At 40.2% G+C, this 17714-nt stretch overlaps 2 protein-coding genes and 1 long non-coding RNA gene across 3 annotated transcripts; all 3 read left to right on the forward strand.

Annotated features, from left to right (window-relative positions):
• Window positions 1-6892: 6892 nt before the first annotated feature.
• On the forward strand, window positions 6893-7217 carry LOC103516679. The gene is made up of 2 exons (XR_003393547.1): window positions 6893-6960; window positions 7088-7217. It is a non-coding gene; the product is annotated as an uncharacterized LOC103516679 (long non-coding RNA).
• LOC103516680 (transcription elongation factor SPT5-like) lies at window positions 7217-13471 on the forward strand. The gene is made up of 7 exons (XM_017447157.2): window positions 7217-7243; window positions 7400-7606; window positions 8281-8302; window positions 8785-8907; window positions 11255-11455; window positions 12730-12947; window positions 13277-13471. The coding sequence occupies exons 1-7, from the start codon at window positions 7217-7219 to the stop codon at window positions 13454-13456; spliced, it is 978 nt and encodes a 325-aa protein (XP_017302646.2). The 3' UTR covers window positions 13457-13471.
• A 2850-nt stretch (window positions 13472-16321) lies between these two features.
• On the forward strand, window positions 16322-17708 carry LOC108253348 (probable lysine-specific demethylase 4B; the record flags this gene model as incomplete). The annotated part of the gene is made up of 3 exons (XM_026829005.1): window positions 16322-16453; window positions 16911-17222; window positions 17616-17708. Coding segments are annotated over exons 1-3 (537 nt in total), but the record flags the coding sequence as incomplete, so codon positions are not given.
• Window positions 17709-17714: the final 6 nt, after the last annotated feature.

Raw genomic sequence — 17714 nt, forward strand, 5'->3', positions numbered from 1 at the left:
GTAAATTTCCTTTATTTGACATGTCACACGGATTTCCCAACAGTACTGTTAAAAAAAAAAAAAAAAAAAAAACGCCCATCCTCCTTTTCTAAAAAGTCAAACCGGTCTGATTCGGAATCCAAGGGATCGGAAATTTTTTCCCACTTATCCAAGTTTCCCAATTGTATTTATTACAATATTACAAATGAAGGGGATACGATTTTTCCCCCGTTTATCCAGGTTTGAATTTAGACGATTCCCACTTAAGGCCCATTTCTACTTGTCGTTCGGAAAAAAATCGTGTCGTGTTTTGTGGGAAAACTCTCATTTAAATTACATTTCCAACGGACATTCGGGAAAAATCGGAAGAAATTCACGACAAATGGAAACGGGCCTATAAACGGGCCACGACAAATCGAATCCCTGGCCTGGACCACAGGAGCATTATAAATATTGACATTCTAACCACTTCCTTATTAGAATCAATTGAGAAGAGAATGGGATGTACATGCTCTCACATAGGAGTGAGGATTATGTCGTCTACTTTCATGATCATGATTGGGGCTTGTTCAGTGGAGGAGCAACCGTGGGGAGATTGGGTGGAATGAGAAAGCTGGTTCGGAATGAAAGGAAATTCGACTGTGTGAAGGTGTGTCCACAAATAGTCGACTCCGTCGATCGATCGAAGACGTCGACTGAGACCGTGCACTGCCTGTACAACATAGATTCACCTCGTTGATCAGCGGGTTCGACTATGTGTGGACTCTGTGGACACAACTTCAAGGACAAATGTTTGTGACAAATGGCAATGGAGCAGTTGCAAATGGGTAAAAATTATTAATAAATGGTCGATTCCTACGTAAAAAGTCCAAATCTGAGGTCAAAACTCCGAAAAAATAATTGTAAAAGGTCGAAAATTCAATTTTCATTTTCCGTTCTAATGAAAGAATTCAAAGATGTGTGACGTCATTGCTAGGTAGCGCCAGTATGCAAGCAAGCTGGCGGAGGAGCAGAGAGAAATGCGCAGAAACGTATGCGCACAAACACACAAACTGCCTACGAGGGAGCTTTGCTCGGAACATTTGATGTGACGTCATCGTGTACGCGAGCGTATGCCGTGACGTCAGAGTTCAAGATTTACCGGTATTTTTTTTAATCTCGGGATCTAGAAGTCGTAGAAGAAAAAGAAAAATTCCGTTGTTCCTCATTTTTCCTGCTCTTTGACTTTGAAACATCACCCAAGTAAGCGCAACTGTTCTATTAGAGTAATTGGAGGACATGAAGAGCAAGTATCTACGAATGTCGTTCCCTGATTAACGACTTGACGTAGAACCGACCTACCAACACCAACCAACGTTCAAATCCGAAATTCACTGTGCTAATGAATACACCACGGGGGTTGGTTTTAGGTAAGGAATTTCAACTTAAAACTTGACTACAATTCAAAAGTGGACTTCTTTCTCTCTGACAAATCAACCCCCCTTTCCTTTCCACTGGCGTGTATCCCACTCCTGTGGGTATACCGAAAAAATGTCCCTATAGTTTGGAACATCCACCACGCCGTCAATCCCTTATTAATTGACGCAGGGGCCCCAGTTGCATTCTCACGGGGGCCGAAAATGTATATGAACTACTGCCCCCTTCCACAATAAAAAGATTGTAACTTCGGCACTGACGGGACCTCAATGACATTGATATCTGTTTTGTCTCTCACTGCAATTGCATTATTTGCATTTAGCACAACACATGCAGTATCTTCCTTCTCAAATGAAATAGGTATTAATTATGTTTGCCATACGAATGCATTTTGTTTATCAACACTGTCTGCCTATTTGTCTCTCAGTATCTCGATGTTAAATGTCTACGTGTGTCGACTTCCTTAGCAATCTGATAATGCCCGCACACATACTTACTATTGGCAATACCTAACTGTGAAATATTGATAGTGTTTGGGCAGTATTAGGGCTTATTTTATGTATTTTACTCCATATGCTTCTCAGATGTAAATAACTTAACTCCGTACACAAAAAGCTCGCTCTGAAGCTTAGGTGTGGGGGCAAAGGACAAACAGCCCTAAAGGACGGGTTGGGCTTCTACGATGTCCGAGTAAACAAATGAGGTTTTTTTAAACTTTTGTAAAAATTATTAATACTACTTTGTCTTAACCGACAGTATAAGTAAGGTATCTCGTAACACCAACCACAGTGGTGTAGTGGCTAGCGCGGTGGACTTCGGATCTGGAAGTTGGTGGTTCGAATCCAAGTCAAGTTGTAAAATTCATCAAGGTACATATGTGTACTAAGTGAGGAACGACAATTGTGTCAAACATTAAAGCAACGATTCACAAACTTTTTTTTCTATCAGTTTCAAGTGTTTAGTCTTTTTTAAAAAATCTGCAAGGGAGCCATGCGGTCCCCTGGAAATCCTTTGCAGCTCCCACTTTGGGAATTGCTGCATTAAAGTATGCTTAACACAGTTCGCGAGTCTATGCTTTTAATGAGTGACGGGCTTTAATCTTCAGACCGTCTAGCGTCTGAGAGAAAAAAAATCCTTGATATTCTAAGTACTCACCCGCCACCTATGGTGATCATTTTCTGGTCGGCCGCCATGAACAGTTCGTTGGCGTGCGACACCTGGGTCTCCTGTTCGACTCCCACCCACGGATACTTGGCTCGCTCCGGATACAGAGAGAACAGGAACGTCTCCCCCGTACCAGCCGCCTTAAATACAATCCAAGGAGTACTCCTAGTTTGTAAATTCCCTTGACTTCCTTACTATTTACAATTGAAGAAGTATGCTTTAAAAAGGCATTTGAAATATAAAGCAGTTTTCAAGAGTTCTAAGGATTTGGCTCCTTGGAAATAAAAACCATGCTCCTTAAATGAATCAATGGTGCATCTTAGAATATTACAAAGTCTTGAAATTTAAGGCGAATTTTTCCAGTGAGGGAGCACACACAATTTTCCTTAAAGTTCCTTTTTCTTTCGAAAATACCGATGTAAAAATCCTTCCATATAGAGCAATCTGTTTTGTTCATGGCTCATACAGGATATGTATTCACTATTAAAATTTATATAATACGAGTTTCTTACAGGGTGGCTCATAAGTCTGGAACCAGAAGATGTTTGTTTGATGTAAGTTTAACGACACTATATAACTGCTAAGGTTTTTAGTCACACAAGAAGATAAAAGGCTCTCAAAACCCAAGTAGTCTAAAATCATTGGAGATTTCTTTAAATTGGTCGCTGCTCTAATGAAAAGGGAAAATATGATAACCTGAAAAACCTCTTTGTTCAATACTTTATCTTGCGATATATTTATTGAAAACTAGCTGTTTCACTCAGGTTTCGCCATAGTTTTGGAATAACATTACTTTGATAGTTCATTATTGAAAAAATCTCAATCTCAACCTGTTTTTTTTTACTACAACCATGCTCCTCGGTAGTGTACAGGAGCACTGGCTGATACATGGTAATACGGACTGGGAGCCAAGACCATAGCGTGAAGAGCTGCAAATGTTCCAGCGAAGGGAATAAAGATTAGAGAGGGAAACGAGGGAAAACAAAATATTAAACAGGAATAAAATCAGACAAAGAAAGAAGAAAAAAAAGATTAGTGTTTCACCGCCGTTTTTATTTCGTAGCAATGAAACAGCTGCTACATTAGACGCATGTGGTCTGTGTCGTAGCACGCCTATCCCGTAGTATGTCTCTCATCAGATGGGCGAGTTCAAACTTCAACTCTTGGGTTAAGCAGTCTGATCTGGTTGATTTCAAAGTTCATGTGGCCAGGGACCACAATCTGACTGCTGTATTTTGAATTTATTAGCCATTTATTTAATTACTGCAGCCAACTGGAACTGGATGAACCTTGCACACAAGAAGACTTCATGCAAGGAAACCAAAAAGCCACCCACGTTGCCAATTTCGGGAAATTCAAGATCTGATGTTCAAGTTTGTTTCCGGACACAGAAAGCCTGGTTGATTTCAAAGTTCATGTGGCCAGGGACCACAATCTGACTGCTGTATTTTGAATTTATTAGCCATTTATTTACTGCAGCCAACTGGAACTGGATGAACTTTGCACACAAGAAGACCTCATGCAAGGAAACCAAAAAGCCACCCACGTTGCCAATTTCGGGAAATTCAAGATCTGATGTTCAAGTTTGTTTCCGGACACAGAAAGTACGTAAGTAAGTAGCCAATCGGATTGCGTCACCCAAGAGTCAGGTTGCTCACACACTGCACGCGTAGCACGACTTTCAGTAGTGCATAGTCGGCTACAAACCAAACCAAACACGGGGCATGGTTCGAATCCCACCATCGACAAAAAATTGTACTCGTTTTTCGATTGCAAATATTTCAACGGGTTACTTTCTGGTGTTCTCGTGTTGACCCAGCACCTAAATGGGAAGTATTTGTCTTCTTCTCGCCCATCTGATGAGAGGCATACTACGGGATGGGCATGTCAACTCACACCGTAAATGGGAAGTATTGTGTCTCTTCTCGCCCATCTGATGAGAGGCATACTACGGGATGGGCATGCTACGACACAGACGGAAAGTATGTGTCTTCTTCTCGCCCATCTGATGAGAGGCATACTACGGGATGGGCATGTCATCTATTTCTCATCCTATTTATAAGCCCAATGCAAGCTCAATACAATAGAGTACCTATGGCAGACAAACGTGATTAGACATTACAAACCTCTCTAATGAAAAGAGGATAAATGAGAGTCATAAATAAAAAAATGCTCAAAAAGGAAACAACTCATTAGGGACATGGGGATCGCGCAGGCAAGAGATATTTAAATCGAAAACACAGACACTGGTTATAACAATAAACAGGCAGGATAAAAATAAAATCAATGACTGCCATGCAATTACAGATAGGACATGTGACAAAAAGAGATGCAAAATCCTGTTATTAGGTTAATGATGGGATTGAATCATTGAACGATTAATGAAGGCATCACATGCGTTTTATGATTTATGGCCTGAGCCACAAGCAGAGTTTTAACATGGTTTAACTTTAACTCTTGAAATGAGCAATCTGATTGGTTCAAATTTTTGAAATCAACCAATCAAATTGCTGAATCCAAGAGTTAAACCTAACCAGAGTTCAAACTCTGGAGCCCTTGTCATAAGTTTTTTCAAGACACTGATGGTGGATTCCACCAATGACTGTGAGAGATTTTACTAATCGGAGAATTTTTAACCATCCAAAAAGGCGTTTTTAATGGTCCAAGAAGGAGTTTTCAAAAACTCCTTTTTGTATCACTAAAAACTTCTTTTTGATCATTAAAAACTCCTATTTGGATCATTAAATAGACTACCATTCTTAATGTAATGTAACTAGATACTTAGTCCACCAATGATTGTGAGAGATTTTACTAATCGCAGAATTTTTAACCATCCAAAAAGGCGTTTTTAATGGTCCAAGCAGGAGTTTTCAAAAACTCCTTTTTGTATCACTAAAAACTCCTTTTTGATCATTAAAAACTCCTATTTGGATCATTAAATAGACTACCATTCTTAATGTAATGTAACTAGATACTTAGTTAGGTACTCGTGTTTACAGCTTGTACTTCTTTTTGACTTATGGAATATTTTTTATTATTATTATTATTATTATTCTCTCGTTTTGTATGTGCATTGTTTGTTCGTGTTTTGTATAATGGGTCCGTTTGCCCGTAAATAAATGTAATTTGTCATTTTCCCAATTCCATTTGGGGTCAGCATTTCCCTCTTCTAGTATTCCACTCCACAATCCTCTGTTCATTGTTTCCTCTCTTCTCCATCCCCTCTCGTGGATGTCTTCTGTGATAACACCAAGAAAATATTTGACCTTTTGGACACAAATAGGCTACCATTTTTAACGTAATGTAACTAGATACTTACTTAGGTACTTGTTTTTACAGCTTATACTTCTTTTTAACTTATGGAATATTTTTTTGTTATTATTATTATTATTCTCTCGTTTTGTATGTGCATTGTTTGTTCGTGTTTTGTATAATGGGTCCGTTTGCCCGTAAATAAATATATAAAAAAAAAATCTTGCATCTTAACTCTCTAACTTAACTTCAGTCTCTCCCTGTCCTTACATAATATTAATACATTTCGTTTCCTTCCCCAGGTGAAGCCCAAAGCAAGATGGTCGAATTCGAGAGGATTCGTATCGAGCTGACGGAGAAAGTTACCAAGCTGACCACAGAAGTAGAGACCATCAGTCAGCAACTAGTAGAAGCAGACCTGAGAGCCTCCTCAGCAACCAAGGCTTCTGGTAAGTACCTCACAATGGGGAGGTTCGGGGTTTGATCCTTGCTCTTGGTAAGAAAGAGAAACACATTGTGAGCTGTGTCGAGTCTGTTGGGTGAACGCCCTTTCTACTTCAAGCCTCACTTATCACTATTTGACGAAGGAAAATGTCTCTGTGAGTATTATTATTCTTCTGGGTAAGAGAGGCTCTTTTGAAGACTTTGTTTAGTTTATTTTCATAGATGTTCCCTTTTACATGGCTAATTCCTAAGATGTCCATGAAGATATTAGACCATATGTTTATTCATCCACTGATCTTATCTGTAAGGACATATTTACTTCATCATTAAATGGGTTTCTTCAGATTAAATTGATCCCAAGGGCAAGGAAAACCTAGACCCTTAACAAATGGAGTGTGCCTGAAGGCATGTGATGTATTTTCAATCCACTCGACACCTAATGATTTGATTTTAGTAAATGATTTAAGAGCTTATTTTAATGACATGTTATTTTGACTTTCAGGCACCATGGAATCTCAGCTGACCGAATTCCAAACCCTGCTGGAGGAAGAAACCAAACTCAAACTATCCCTGCAATCCAAACTGAGACAGGTAAACAATAGATCAGTCGCGCTTACTTGGGTGATGTTTCATTCGAGGGTAACAGATATACAGGCAAGGGATTCCTGTACAAGAACTTCACTATGAGTGCTGTCATTGTAGATGGTAAGTGTTCTATTGTCCTTTTTTTTTAGTTCCCCAAATGTAATAGAAAATCGTGTGATGTTCACACCAGATTTTTAATCTTTTATTCTATTCCACTCTTATTCCTGGAATCTTTTTCCTACTCCAGGAGTCAAACCCACGCTTTCCGAGCTGGAAAAGTTCGAGGAGGCACCAGAAGGGATAGACATAGAACTACCGTCAGGTGGTACCAGTAAGGATGCTGGCGGGCCGGAGCATTCGTTTTCCAACGGGGACAATGTGGAAGTCAGCTCGGGAGATTAGGGCCGGAGCATTCCTTATTTTATTCTATCCCACTTATAATTCTTTATTAGTGTATATAACATTATAATTCAATGTTGGCACACTCTAATAAATATCAATAAAAAAATTCTTTATTATTCTTTTTTCTACTCCAGGAGTCAAACCCACGCTTTCCGAGCTGGAAAAGTTCGAGGAGGCACCAGAAGGGATAGACATAGAACTGCCGTCAGGTGGTACCAGTAAGGATGCTGGCGGGCCGGAGCATTCGTTTTCCAACGGGGACAATGTGGAAGTCAGCTCGGGAGAGTTGATGCATCTGCAGGGAAAGATCATTATGATTGACGGCAATATGATTACGGTCATGCCCAAACATGAGGATTTGAAGGTAAGTTGCTTCGATAGGACTTTAAATTATACGACATATTTTCGTTTTGGAAACTGAGATGACAAGTTGTTTCGATAGAACTTTAAATTGTAAGACATATTTTCGTTTCGGAAACTGAGATGAGGACTTGAAGGTAAGTTGTGAAGACAACTGGGAATTTAAAGGTAGAAACACACTATTGTCACGTCACGTGAAGTCATGGGGAGTGACGTGACGTGATAGTAGTGTGTCTATCCTGACGAGATTACCTACAATATTATGGGAAAACTTTGAACTACATCTTTCGGTGTTACGTGACGATAGTGTGTTTCTACTTTAAGTCGTATCTTTCTTTTGGAAACTGAGACGTTTTCCCCTCTTTTGGCGTGGTAACGCCTGTACTAAACTATAGGAAATCCTATACTAAACCTTATAAACTCATGAAGGAGGACATATTGGGATATTCTACCTGAGTGGTATTTTGGAAAATTTGATGGGAAACTTCACTTAGAACAAATGAAAATGGTGTATCACATCCCTTTAATTTCTTTGCAGAAAATGGGTACAAAATTACCTACTTCCAAATCGGAGGGAACATCAAATTAAATGCACAAAGTCCAAAAATTGGCTCTTTCATTCTCAAACTTCACTTAGTTATTAATTCATTATTGTAACACCCTTGTTGAATTCCACAGAGTCCGATCGAGTTTCAAGCGAGTGAGCTGAAGAACATCGTCACTTGATTTTTTTTTTTAATTTCCCGGGCACAATTCGACTGAGGCGCTTCTTGAAAATACCCGGGTATTTATAAAAATTGGGTATTTACCCCAAAAATAAGTACCCGGGTATTTACCCATCACTAGCACCCATTCGGATACTAACCAGGCGCAACGTTGCTTATATTCAGTGAACCATTGGGATCTGGTGCATTGAACATGCTGGGGCTTTGTTTAATGGAGCAGTTGCAGATGGATAAAAATTATGAATAAAAGGTCGATTCCTACGTAAAAAGTTGTGAAAAATCCAAATCTGAGGTCAAACCAGGTAACGTTAGTATGGTAAAGGACGCCACAGAGTCGAAAAAAAAATGATTTTTTTTTATCCCATTTTCTGTTCGCATGTTTTCACAACGATCGTCTATCCAGGTCTTTTACGGATGTTTTTACATTAAATTCCATTTGTCTATTCCTCCCCCCCAGGTAACGTCGGTATGGTGAAGGACGCCACGGAATCCACGGCGCGAGTGGAACTTCACTCGTCCTGTCAGACAATCTCCGTGGATCGGTCTCACATAGCGGTGGCCGCTGGTCCGGCTAAAGACGGCTCGTAAGGTAGGTAGGTACCTACCTCCTATCTCCATCTTCGTCAGCCAGCGTTATCACTGGAATCGACCGGTAAAGTTTTTTGAATGCTCTCAAAACTGATCGTGTGACCCCAGCTTTTTTTACACTGTTGCCGAATACCCTTATTAAATTATGCACTTTTTATGCAACACGCAAAGTACGTGAAAGTGTAGTTTTTGAGAAATAAGTGGAAAAATAATAAAATTGGTACCTTGTCTAGGTATAGAATTTGCTTATTTTCAATTTTTGAATGGCAAAACAGATAAATAGCTTATTTTTGGATTTTTCAGGTCAAAAACAAAATACATCTTATTCCAGGAATTCAGCTAAAAAATGCACTTTTGTGCATAACTGCCCGTTGCACACAAAAACAAAACAATAACAAGGTTCAATCTGGCAACCCTGCTGGTGTATGAGATTTTCTGTGTTTTCGTAATGGCGGAAGACAAATCCAAAATCCAGTAGAAAATCTGTAGAAAATGAAGAAATTAGATTTCTTTTTCGTCATTTTTTGTGTTTCGTAAAGTGAATAGCTCATTTCAAACCCCATTTATCCAGATAATTTATTGACAGGTGCTCAAATCTCTTCCAGAGTTCACTTGGTTTCAAAAATCATGTAGAGAGGATATCCAGGTTGCTCAGATTCACCCTCCAACCCTTTGCCTGAGGTAAGACTTGGAGAAATGTATCCTATTTTGTTTACAAATCGAATCTGTAGAAAATGAAGAAATTAGATTTCTTTTTCGTCATTTTTTGTGTTTCGTAAAGTGAATAGCTCATTTTAAACCCCATTTATCCAGATAATTTATTGACAGGTGCTCAAATCTCTTCCAGAGTTCACTTGGTTTCAATAATCATGTAGAGAGGATATCCAGGTTGCTCAGATTCACCCTCCAACCCTTTGCTTGAGGTAAGACTCGGAGAAATGTATCCTACCTATTTGTTTACAAATCGATCTAGCACAGAATCAAGAAGATTTGGACCATGAAAGTTCCTAATTTAGCTATGAAAATACCTTTGAGGCATTTACAATGAATAGGAAGAACTGAATTAATGTTGGGATATGTTGCATCAACTTGGGTCTTGATGTTTTTCTTCACCACACTTGGACAGAACCTAAGTACCAAGTTCTTCCCACGATACCAAACCTCCAAACACTAAAGTAAGCTACTCAAATTCTATTGAATACCTACACCTAGATTACAGACAGACAGGTAGGTAGGTACCATGTACCTATGCACATAGATAATCATGGTGATGACAAGTGTTTGGTAGAACTTGGCTCAACTCCAAAAAGAAAATGTCATTACAGATCCTGGACAGATGTAATACAATTCAGCCTTGTTGAGTTTGCTTATCGGCAAATGAAATAAGTGACACAAAGAAATTAGATTTCTTTTTCGTCTTTTTTTGTGTTTCGTAAAGTGAATAGCTCATTTTAAACCCCATTTATCCAGATAATTTATTGACAGGTGCTCAAATCTCTTCCAGAGTTCAGTTGGTTTCAATAATCATGTAGAGAGGATATCCAGGTTGCTCAGATTCACCCTCCAACCTTTTGACTGAGGTAAGACTTGGAGAAATGTATCCTATTTGTTTACAAATCGATCTAGCACAGAATCAAGAAGATTTGGACCATGAAAGTTCCTAATTTAGCTACGAAAATACCTTTGAGGCATTTATAATGAATAGGAAGAACTGAATTAATGTTGGGATATGTTGCATCAACTTGGGTCTTGATGTTTTTCTTCACCACACTTGGACAGAACCTAAGTACCAAGTTCTTCCCACAATACCAAACCTCCAAACACTAAAGTAAGCTACTCAAATTCTATTGAATACCTACACCTAGATTACAGACAGGTAGATAGGTACCATGTACCTACGTACATAGATAATCATGGTGATGACAAGTGTTTGGTAGAACTTGGCTCAACTCCAGAAAGAAAATGTCATTACAGATCCTGGACAGATGTAATACAATTCAGCCTTGTTGAGTTTGCTTATCGGCAAATGAAATAAGTGACACACCTCTCCGTGATGAACTTTATAGGTAGGTACTCCAAACTTTGAACCTTTCTTCCTCACTGGAATAGTTAACGGGTGAGATTTTATTATGCCTGAGAAAAGAGAAGTCCAAAGTTTGGAGTGAAAAGTTCTTGGGTAATAGGTCTCCTATTTCTACTGTCTAAGAGTCTCTTTAGCTACCAGTAAAATTATAGGTAATATTGAGATCTCTTTGTTTCAGTCAAATGGTCTTCCTAATGCATAAAGTTCATTATTGGTGTTTATAATGTCCGAATTCCATTTGTCCTCCCTCCCACAGAACCGGAAGAAGCGACATTTCTGGACGACGGCCGTCTGAATCCGCGCCTGGTGAAGAAGAGACGCAAACCGTGTAACCATAGCAACCCGCCGGGCACGCCGTCTAAACGTAAACCGTCCGGTGGTAGTAACGCTAGTACCCCTTCTAAACGAACGCGATCCTCGGACACTGATTATCTGAGCGAAGAATTGGCGGCTGCAGGTACATACATACATATCCTAAGTTGTGGTATATTTTGATAGCTACACACAGTATTGAAAACAACAACCACCCAGTAACATTGTCACCTAGCAACCAAATCAACAACTGAAAAACTCTCCCAGTTCTGAGACATCTTTTTATCTGTACATAATTCTCTGTTCACATTTCTCTTTCAATAAACCTTCTCCTTATCATACAAATCCTACCCGTGTCCTTTGTTCAATCCTTTCTACAATTACAATTAAAAGATACAATAATCTCCATTATTCACGAAGAGACGTGAGTTTTTGTGATACGTGAAAACATCCAACTACCTTTTACTAGGAAAAAAAGAAGAAGAAAAAATCAAGCTGTTTCCTCAAAGGTCAATTTTCATATTGTGGTCATTCGTGTATAAAACCTGTCAATCAAGCTTGTCTTTTGTTCAATCCTTTCAACAATTAAAAGATACAATATAAGTCCTTCTGTTTGGTAGAACAGGTCGACTATTCACAAAACCTCTCCACCAAGCTCTATCATTAATTTTTTGTTGGTTTTCAATGAGACTGGGATTTTGATTTCTTTTGATGATATCTTTGTTGATTTGATCATTCCATCTCAGTCGTGGTCTACCTTGCTTTTGGCTGCAGGTATTGATTTAATTAATTACCTACCAATCTTATCTATCGAAGTATCTTTTTTTCACCGCCGTTTTTATTTTGTAGCAATGAAACAACTGCTACATTAGACGTATGTGGTCTGTGTCGTAGCATGCCCATCCCGTTGTATGGCCCTCGTCAGATAGGCCAGAAGACACACAATACTTCTCATTTAGGTGTTGGGTTATCACGAATAGGTACCTGAAAGTAACTCATGGAAATATTTGCAGTCGAAATACGAGTACATACAATTTTTTTGGCCTACTCTGGAAATCGAATCCTGGACCGCTTGCACGCCAAGCAAGCGTGTTACCAGTGGGCTCACTGCAGGTGTATTTTCCTTTAGGGAAAGTTTCGTAAAGGGAAACGACACTGAAGGCACGCTATCTTAGATTTCCAATTTCCTATTTTTAGCAAAATCCTCTTTAGGGATGCGCTATTCATTTGTTAATACAGGAGGGAAACGAGCTTCAGAAGAGGGAAATTCCGAAAGTAAAATACAACTTGTCTCTCCCTTGTATTATGCTGTTGAACCCATAAAATACACGAGACCTTGTTTAGACTGCTGGGGTAAAGGGACTTTGTAGTCTCTTTCGAGCAGGATAAATAAATATTCTATTCTATTCTCGTTAACAGATGGTGCCAGCTCGTCGGAAGATTTCGAGCCTTCTCCACCCGCCAAGAAGAAGACCAAAGCAGCCGCTGCAGGGAAGGGGGCCAAAAAGAAGCCGCGCACTCCCTCTAAGAAGACGAAGGTGGTGAAAGAGAAAGGAGAGAGTGGTGTGCAGGAAGAGGGTGAGGTGAAGAGCACGATCAAAACTTTGCTCCCCGTCAAACAGGAGAGGAAGCATGAGGTAAGAACGAACATTATCCCATTAGGATAAAATCCGCCCCGGGCGGGAATCGAACCCGCGGCCTAAAGACAAGTTTTAAACATGCTTATCACAGTTAAATTTCTTCTCCCTCTCACATAATGTTTTCAATTTTAACTACTTGGAATGTTTCCAACCTCAGTGGTGCAGTAGTTAGTTGATGCGTGGGACTTTGGATTTTTTGGTTAAGTGAAATCATAAAGTTTATCTAGGTGCAATAATTGGGGAACGATATTTGTGGCAAGCACTTGGGTATGCAAACACAATTCCAAATTCTTTTTAATTCAAATGTTTCGGATTTTGTTCCCCAGGTTAAAGAAGAGCTTGTGTTGGTGAACACACTGAAAAATTTCCGCATCCCCAAGAAAGATCGAGCGAAGAGAAATCTCCTGGAGAACTACAGGGCAGCACTGAGTAAACAGTTACCTTCCACCGTACACAGGATAAACGTAAGTCCGGTTTGGGATTATGATTTTCCCCCTCCCTTTTAGATCAGGGGCTATTTCATGCTGCTGATGCTGTAGCAAATCTAAATAGGCGGCAACAACGGAGTCCCGACCCTCGACCCTAGCCTAGTACCGACCCAAGAGAAAATAAACAAACCATGCTAATAAATAGAAGCCCTTTGTGACCGCGCAATGAATTTTGCGTTTTTATTCGCGGATTGTTCGCTGTATCCACGATTTGTTCGCGGTATCCACGATTTGTTCGCGATATCCGCGATTTGTTCTCGGTATCAGCGGTTTGTTCGCGGTATTCGCGGTTTGTTCTCGGTATCCGCGGTTTGCTCTCGGTATCCGCGGTTTGTTCGCGGTATCCGCGGTTTGTTCGCGGTACTCGCGGTTTGTGCGCAGTATCCGCGGTTTGTGCGCAGTATTCGCGGTTGGCTCGCGGTATCTGCAGTTGTTCGCGGTATTCGCGGTTTGTTCTCGGTATCCGCGGTTTGTTCGCGGTATCCGCGGTTTGTTCGCGGTATCCACGGTTTGTTCGCGGTATCCGCGGTTTGTGCGCAGTATCCGCGGTTTGTTCGCGATATTCGCAGTTATAGGTTCGATCTCAGGCAAACGCAGATTTTTTCAGCTATTTTTTTACCGCAAATAATTGATGAAACCAAAATTTTCGCCTGCGGCCGGTCCTAAAAATTTTAGTTTCTATAGATTGTATAGCTCGCCTTGACCCCCTACTACCAAAAACCATGTAGGGGGTCAGGGGAAATGTAGGGGGTTGAGGGGAGGATTCTCCTACATTTTGACCATAGGTTTGAAGTTTGGACTTTTACTCATTTCCCCTTCATTTTCATAAGTGGAAGGTCCTCATCGATTCTTCTGTGCTAAGTCACCTATTCGCGGTTTGCTCGTGGTATTCGCGGTTGGCTCGCGGTATCTGCGGTGCAATATACCTTCCCCTCTTAAAGATTCTCTCCCATTGCACATGTGACATGTTTGGCGACAATGCCTATTTTTTGCTGTTACATTGATCTGGACACACTATAGTAATGCTGTGATGCCCCACAAAAGTTGTGAAGCTCTCTGCTTTACCACAAAGTATTCTTGATCTGATGTGATGTGATTTTAAATGTTCCCTTGTTCCAAATCACATAAGATCTAAACAGTGGTCGCTGTGACATAGGGTGTTTATTAAAGTCGATGGCCCTACTTATACCAATACCAATTACTTATTCCAGGTGAAATGAGATCGGCCCAACTCACCCCCTCCCCCCGCCTTCCTAGTGATAGCTCCCCCTCTTCTAGTCAGAACTGCAATAGTGCCCCCCACTCCAATAGTAGGGGAAGTAGCCCTAACCCCAGCCACCAGTACAATCGCGCTAGCCCTGCGTTGAGTAGGGGTGGCAGCCCAAATAATGTCCAGCGGGGTGGAAGCCCAAATAACGTACAGAATAGGGATGGCAGCCCAAATAATGTTCAGAATAGGGGTGGAAGCCTAAACAACGCCCAGAATAGGGCCGAAAGCCCGAATTCTGGCCTAGGGGACTCCCAGAAAAGTGGCCATAACGCGAGTCAGTTAGTCTCACAGCCCTGCGTTGAGTAGGGGTGGCAGCCCAAATAATGTCCAGAGGGGTGGAAGCCCAAATAATGTCATGAGTAGAGGTGGAAGCCTTAATAATGTCCAGAGGGGTGGAAGCCCAAACAACGCCCAGAATAGGGCCGAAAGTCCGAATTCTGGCCTAGGGGACTCCCAGAAAAGTGGCCATAACGCGAGTCAGTTAGTCTCAGTGAAAGAAGAGTCTGAGTTTGGAGCCGATCTACATATTAGTGGAACAGTTGTAAAAACACAGTATCTTTTCCATTCCAGGTGAAATGAGATCGGCCCAACTCACCCCCTCCCCCCGCCTTCCTAGTGATAGCTCCCCCTCTTCTAGTCAGAACTGCAATATTGATTTAATTAATTACCTACCAATCCTATCCATCGAAATATCTTTTTTTTTTTTCACCGCCGTTTTTATTCCGTAGCAATGAAACAACTGCTACATTAGACGCATGTGGTCTGTGTCGTAGCATGCCCATCCCTTTGTATGGCCCTCGTCAGATAGGCTAGAAGAGACACAATACTTCTCATTTAGGTGTTGGGTTATCACGAATAGGTACCTGAAAGTAACTCATGGAAATATTTGCAGTCGAAATACGAGTACATACGATTTTTTTGGCCTACTCAGGAAATCGAATCCTGGACCGCTTGCACGCCAAGCAAGCGTGTTACCAGTGGGCGAACTGCAGGTGTATTTTCCTTTAGGGAAAGTTTCGTAAACGGAAACGAAGGCACGCTATCTTAGATTTCCAATTTCCTATTTTTAGCGAAATTCTCTTTAGGGACGCGCTATTTATTTGTTAATACAGGAGGGAAACGAGCTTCAGAAGAGGGAAATTCCGAAAGTAAAATACAACTCGTCTCTCCCTTGTATTATGCTGTTAAACCCATAAAATACACGAGACCTTGTTTAGAGTGCTAGGGTAAAGGGACTTTGTAGTCTTTCGAGCAGGATAAATAAGATATATTCTATTCTATTCTCGTTAACAGGGGGTGCCAGCTCGTCGGAAGATTTCGAGCCTTCTCCACCCGCCAAGAAGAAGACCAAAGCAGCCGCTACAGGGAAGGGGGCCAAAAAGAAGCCTCGCACTCCCTCTAAGAAGACGAAGGTGGTGAAAGAGAAAGCAGAGAGTGGTGTGCAGGAAGAGGGTGAGGTGAAGAGCACGATCAAAACTTTGCTCCCCGTTAAACAGGAGAGGAAGCATGAGGTAAGGATTTATTTTACTTTCTATTACCAATATGGATTTATTATTATTATTATTATTATTATTATTATTATTATTATTATTATTATTATTATTATTAGAAAAATGGCCATCAACACTTCGGGGAACACCCCAAAGATCATGGTGTTCCGGCCTACCTATGAAGAATTCAAGGATTTTTCCAAGTTCATTACCTACATGGAATCACAAGGAGCCCACAAAGCTGGACTGGCCAAGGTAAACAACAGAGCCAAGTGTTAAAACTACACCTTCTGAAGGTTGACAAAGGAGCTAGTGTTTCAAGACAGCAGGTAGTATAGGTATACTTATGTTAAGACCTGGTGCTGATTATTGGCAAATGAAAGATGTCATTTAATTCGGTTTCAATAAGCTTCTGTCAATGAAGGATTTGATTAGGAGGTACTTATTCAGAGTTAATATTTCAATGTCTCTTTTGAGCTCAGTTTATCATTGTGTGTTTTTATTTCTTTTCTTTTTTATTTCTTTTCTTATCACAGTAATAAAATTATAGTACCCATTTTAAAGTACATACTTACTTTCTCCTTCTTGCAAAAACTTGCATTTACTCTTGCTATTTATGTAAAGCATACTAACTTACTGTGTTAAGGGAAAGTATTCTCCCTCATTTTTATGTTCTAACATTAATGTAATGTCATTCTTTTCATCTCCACAGGTTATACCTCCTCCTGAATGGGTACCTCGGAAATCGGGCTACAGTTTAGACAGCTCAATTGGTGACATGTCCATCCCGGCCCCGATTTGTCAAGTGGTGACAGGAAAACAAGGCCTCTATCAGCAAATAAACATTCAGAAAAGGCAAATGACAGTGCGAGAATATGGTGCCATGGCTAATAAACCAAGATATGCAACTCCCAAACATTTTGACTATGAGGATTTGGAACGGAAGTATTGGAAGAATATTACGTATGTGTCTCCCATCTACGGGGCAGATGTGTCTGGTTCTATCACAGATGAAGATGTCAATGTAAGTATGCTTAGTGTTATGTTCTCTAACAATGCAAGAAGTATTCCCAAAATTTCAAGTTTAATTGTTATAATAAACAAAAGAACAATTGATTGATGAGACAACTCATTTAAGTATAGAGTAGATTTACCTATAGCTAAAATGCAAGAAATCTGACCAAGTATAATTTAATAATTTGATTCCCAGGTTTGGAACATCAATCATCTTGGTACAATTCTGGATTATGTCAACGAGGACTATGGTATTAGCATAGATGGAGTAATTGTTATAATAAACAAAAGAACAGTTGATTGATGAAACAACTCATTTAAGTATAGAGTAGATTTACCTATAGCTAAAATGCTCAAGAACAAAGAAATCTGACCAAGTATAATTTAATAATATGATTCCCAGGTTTGGAACATCAATCATCTAGGTACAATTCTGGATTATGTCAACGAGGACTATGGTATTAGCATAGATGGAGTGAATACAGCCTACCTCTATTTCGGT

Source organism: Diaphorina citri, unplaced genomic scaffold (genome assembly GCF_000475195.1).
Source record: "Diaphorina citri unplaced genomic scaffold, Diaci psyllid genome assembly version 1.1 scaffold1641, whole genome shotgun sequence".
NCBI lineage: Eukaryota > Metazoa > Arthropoda > Insecta > Hemiptera > Psyllidae > Diaphorina > Diaphorina citri.

What these genes read in the sequence shown, in the direction of transcription:
- LOC103516680 (XM_017447157.2), top strand. Translation starts at nt 7,217, where the DNA reads ATGTGGAAGTCAGCTCGGGAGATTAGG. An exon ending in TCCGATCGAGTTTCAAGCGA is followed by an intron (nt 8,303 to 8,784) that starts GTGAGCTGAAGA and finishes CCTCCCCCCCAG; the next exon opens with GTAACGTCGGTATGGTGAAG. An exon ending in CGAAGAATTGGCGGCTGCAG is followed by an intron (nt 11,456 to 12,729) that starts GTACATACATAC and finishes TCTCGTTAACAG; the next exon opens with ATGGTGCCAGCTCGTCGGAA.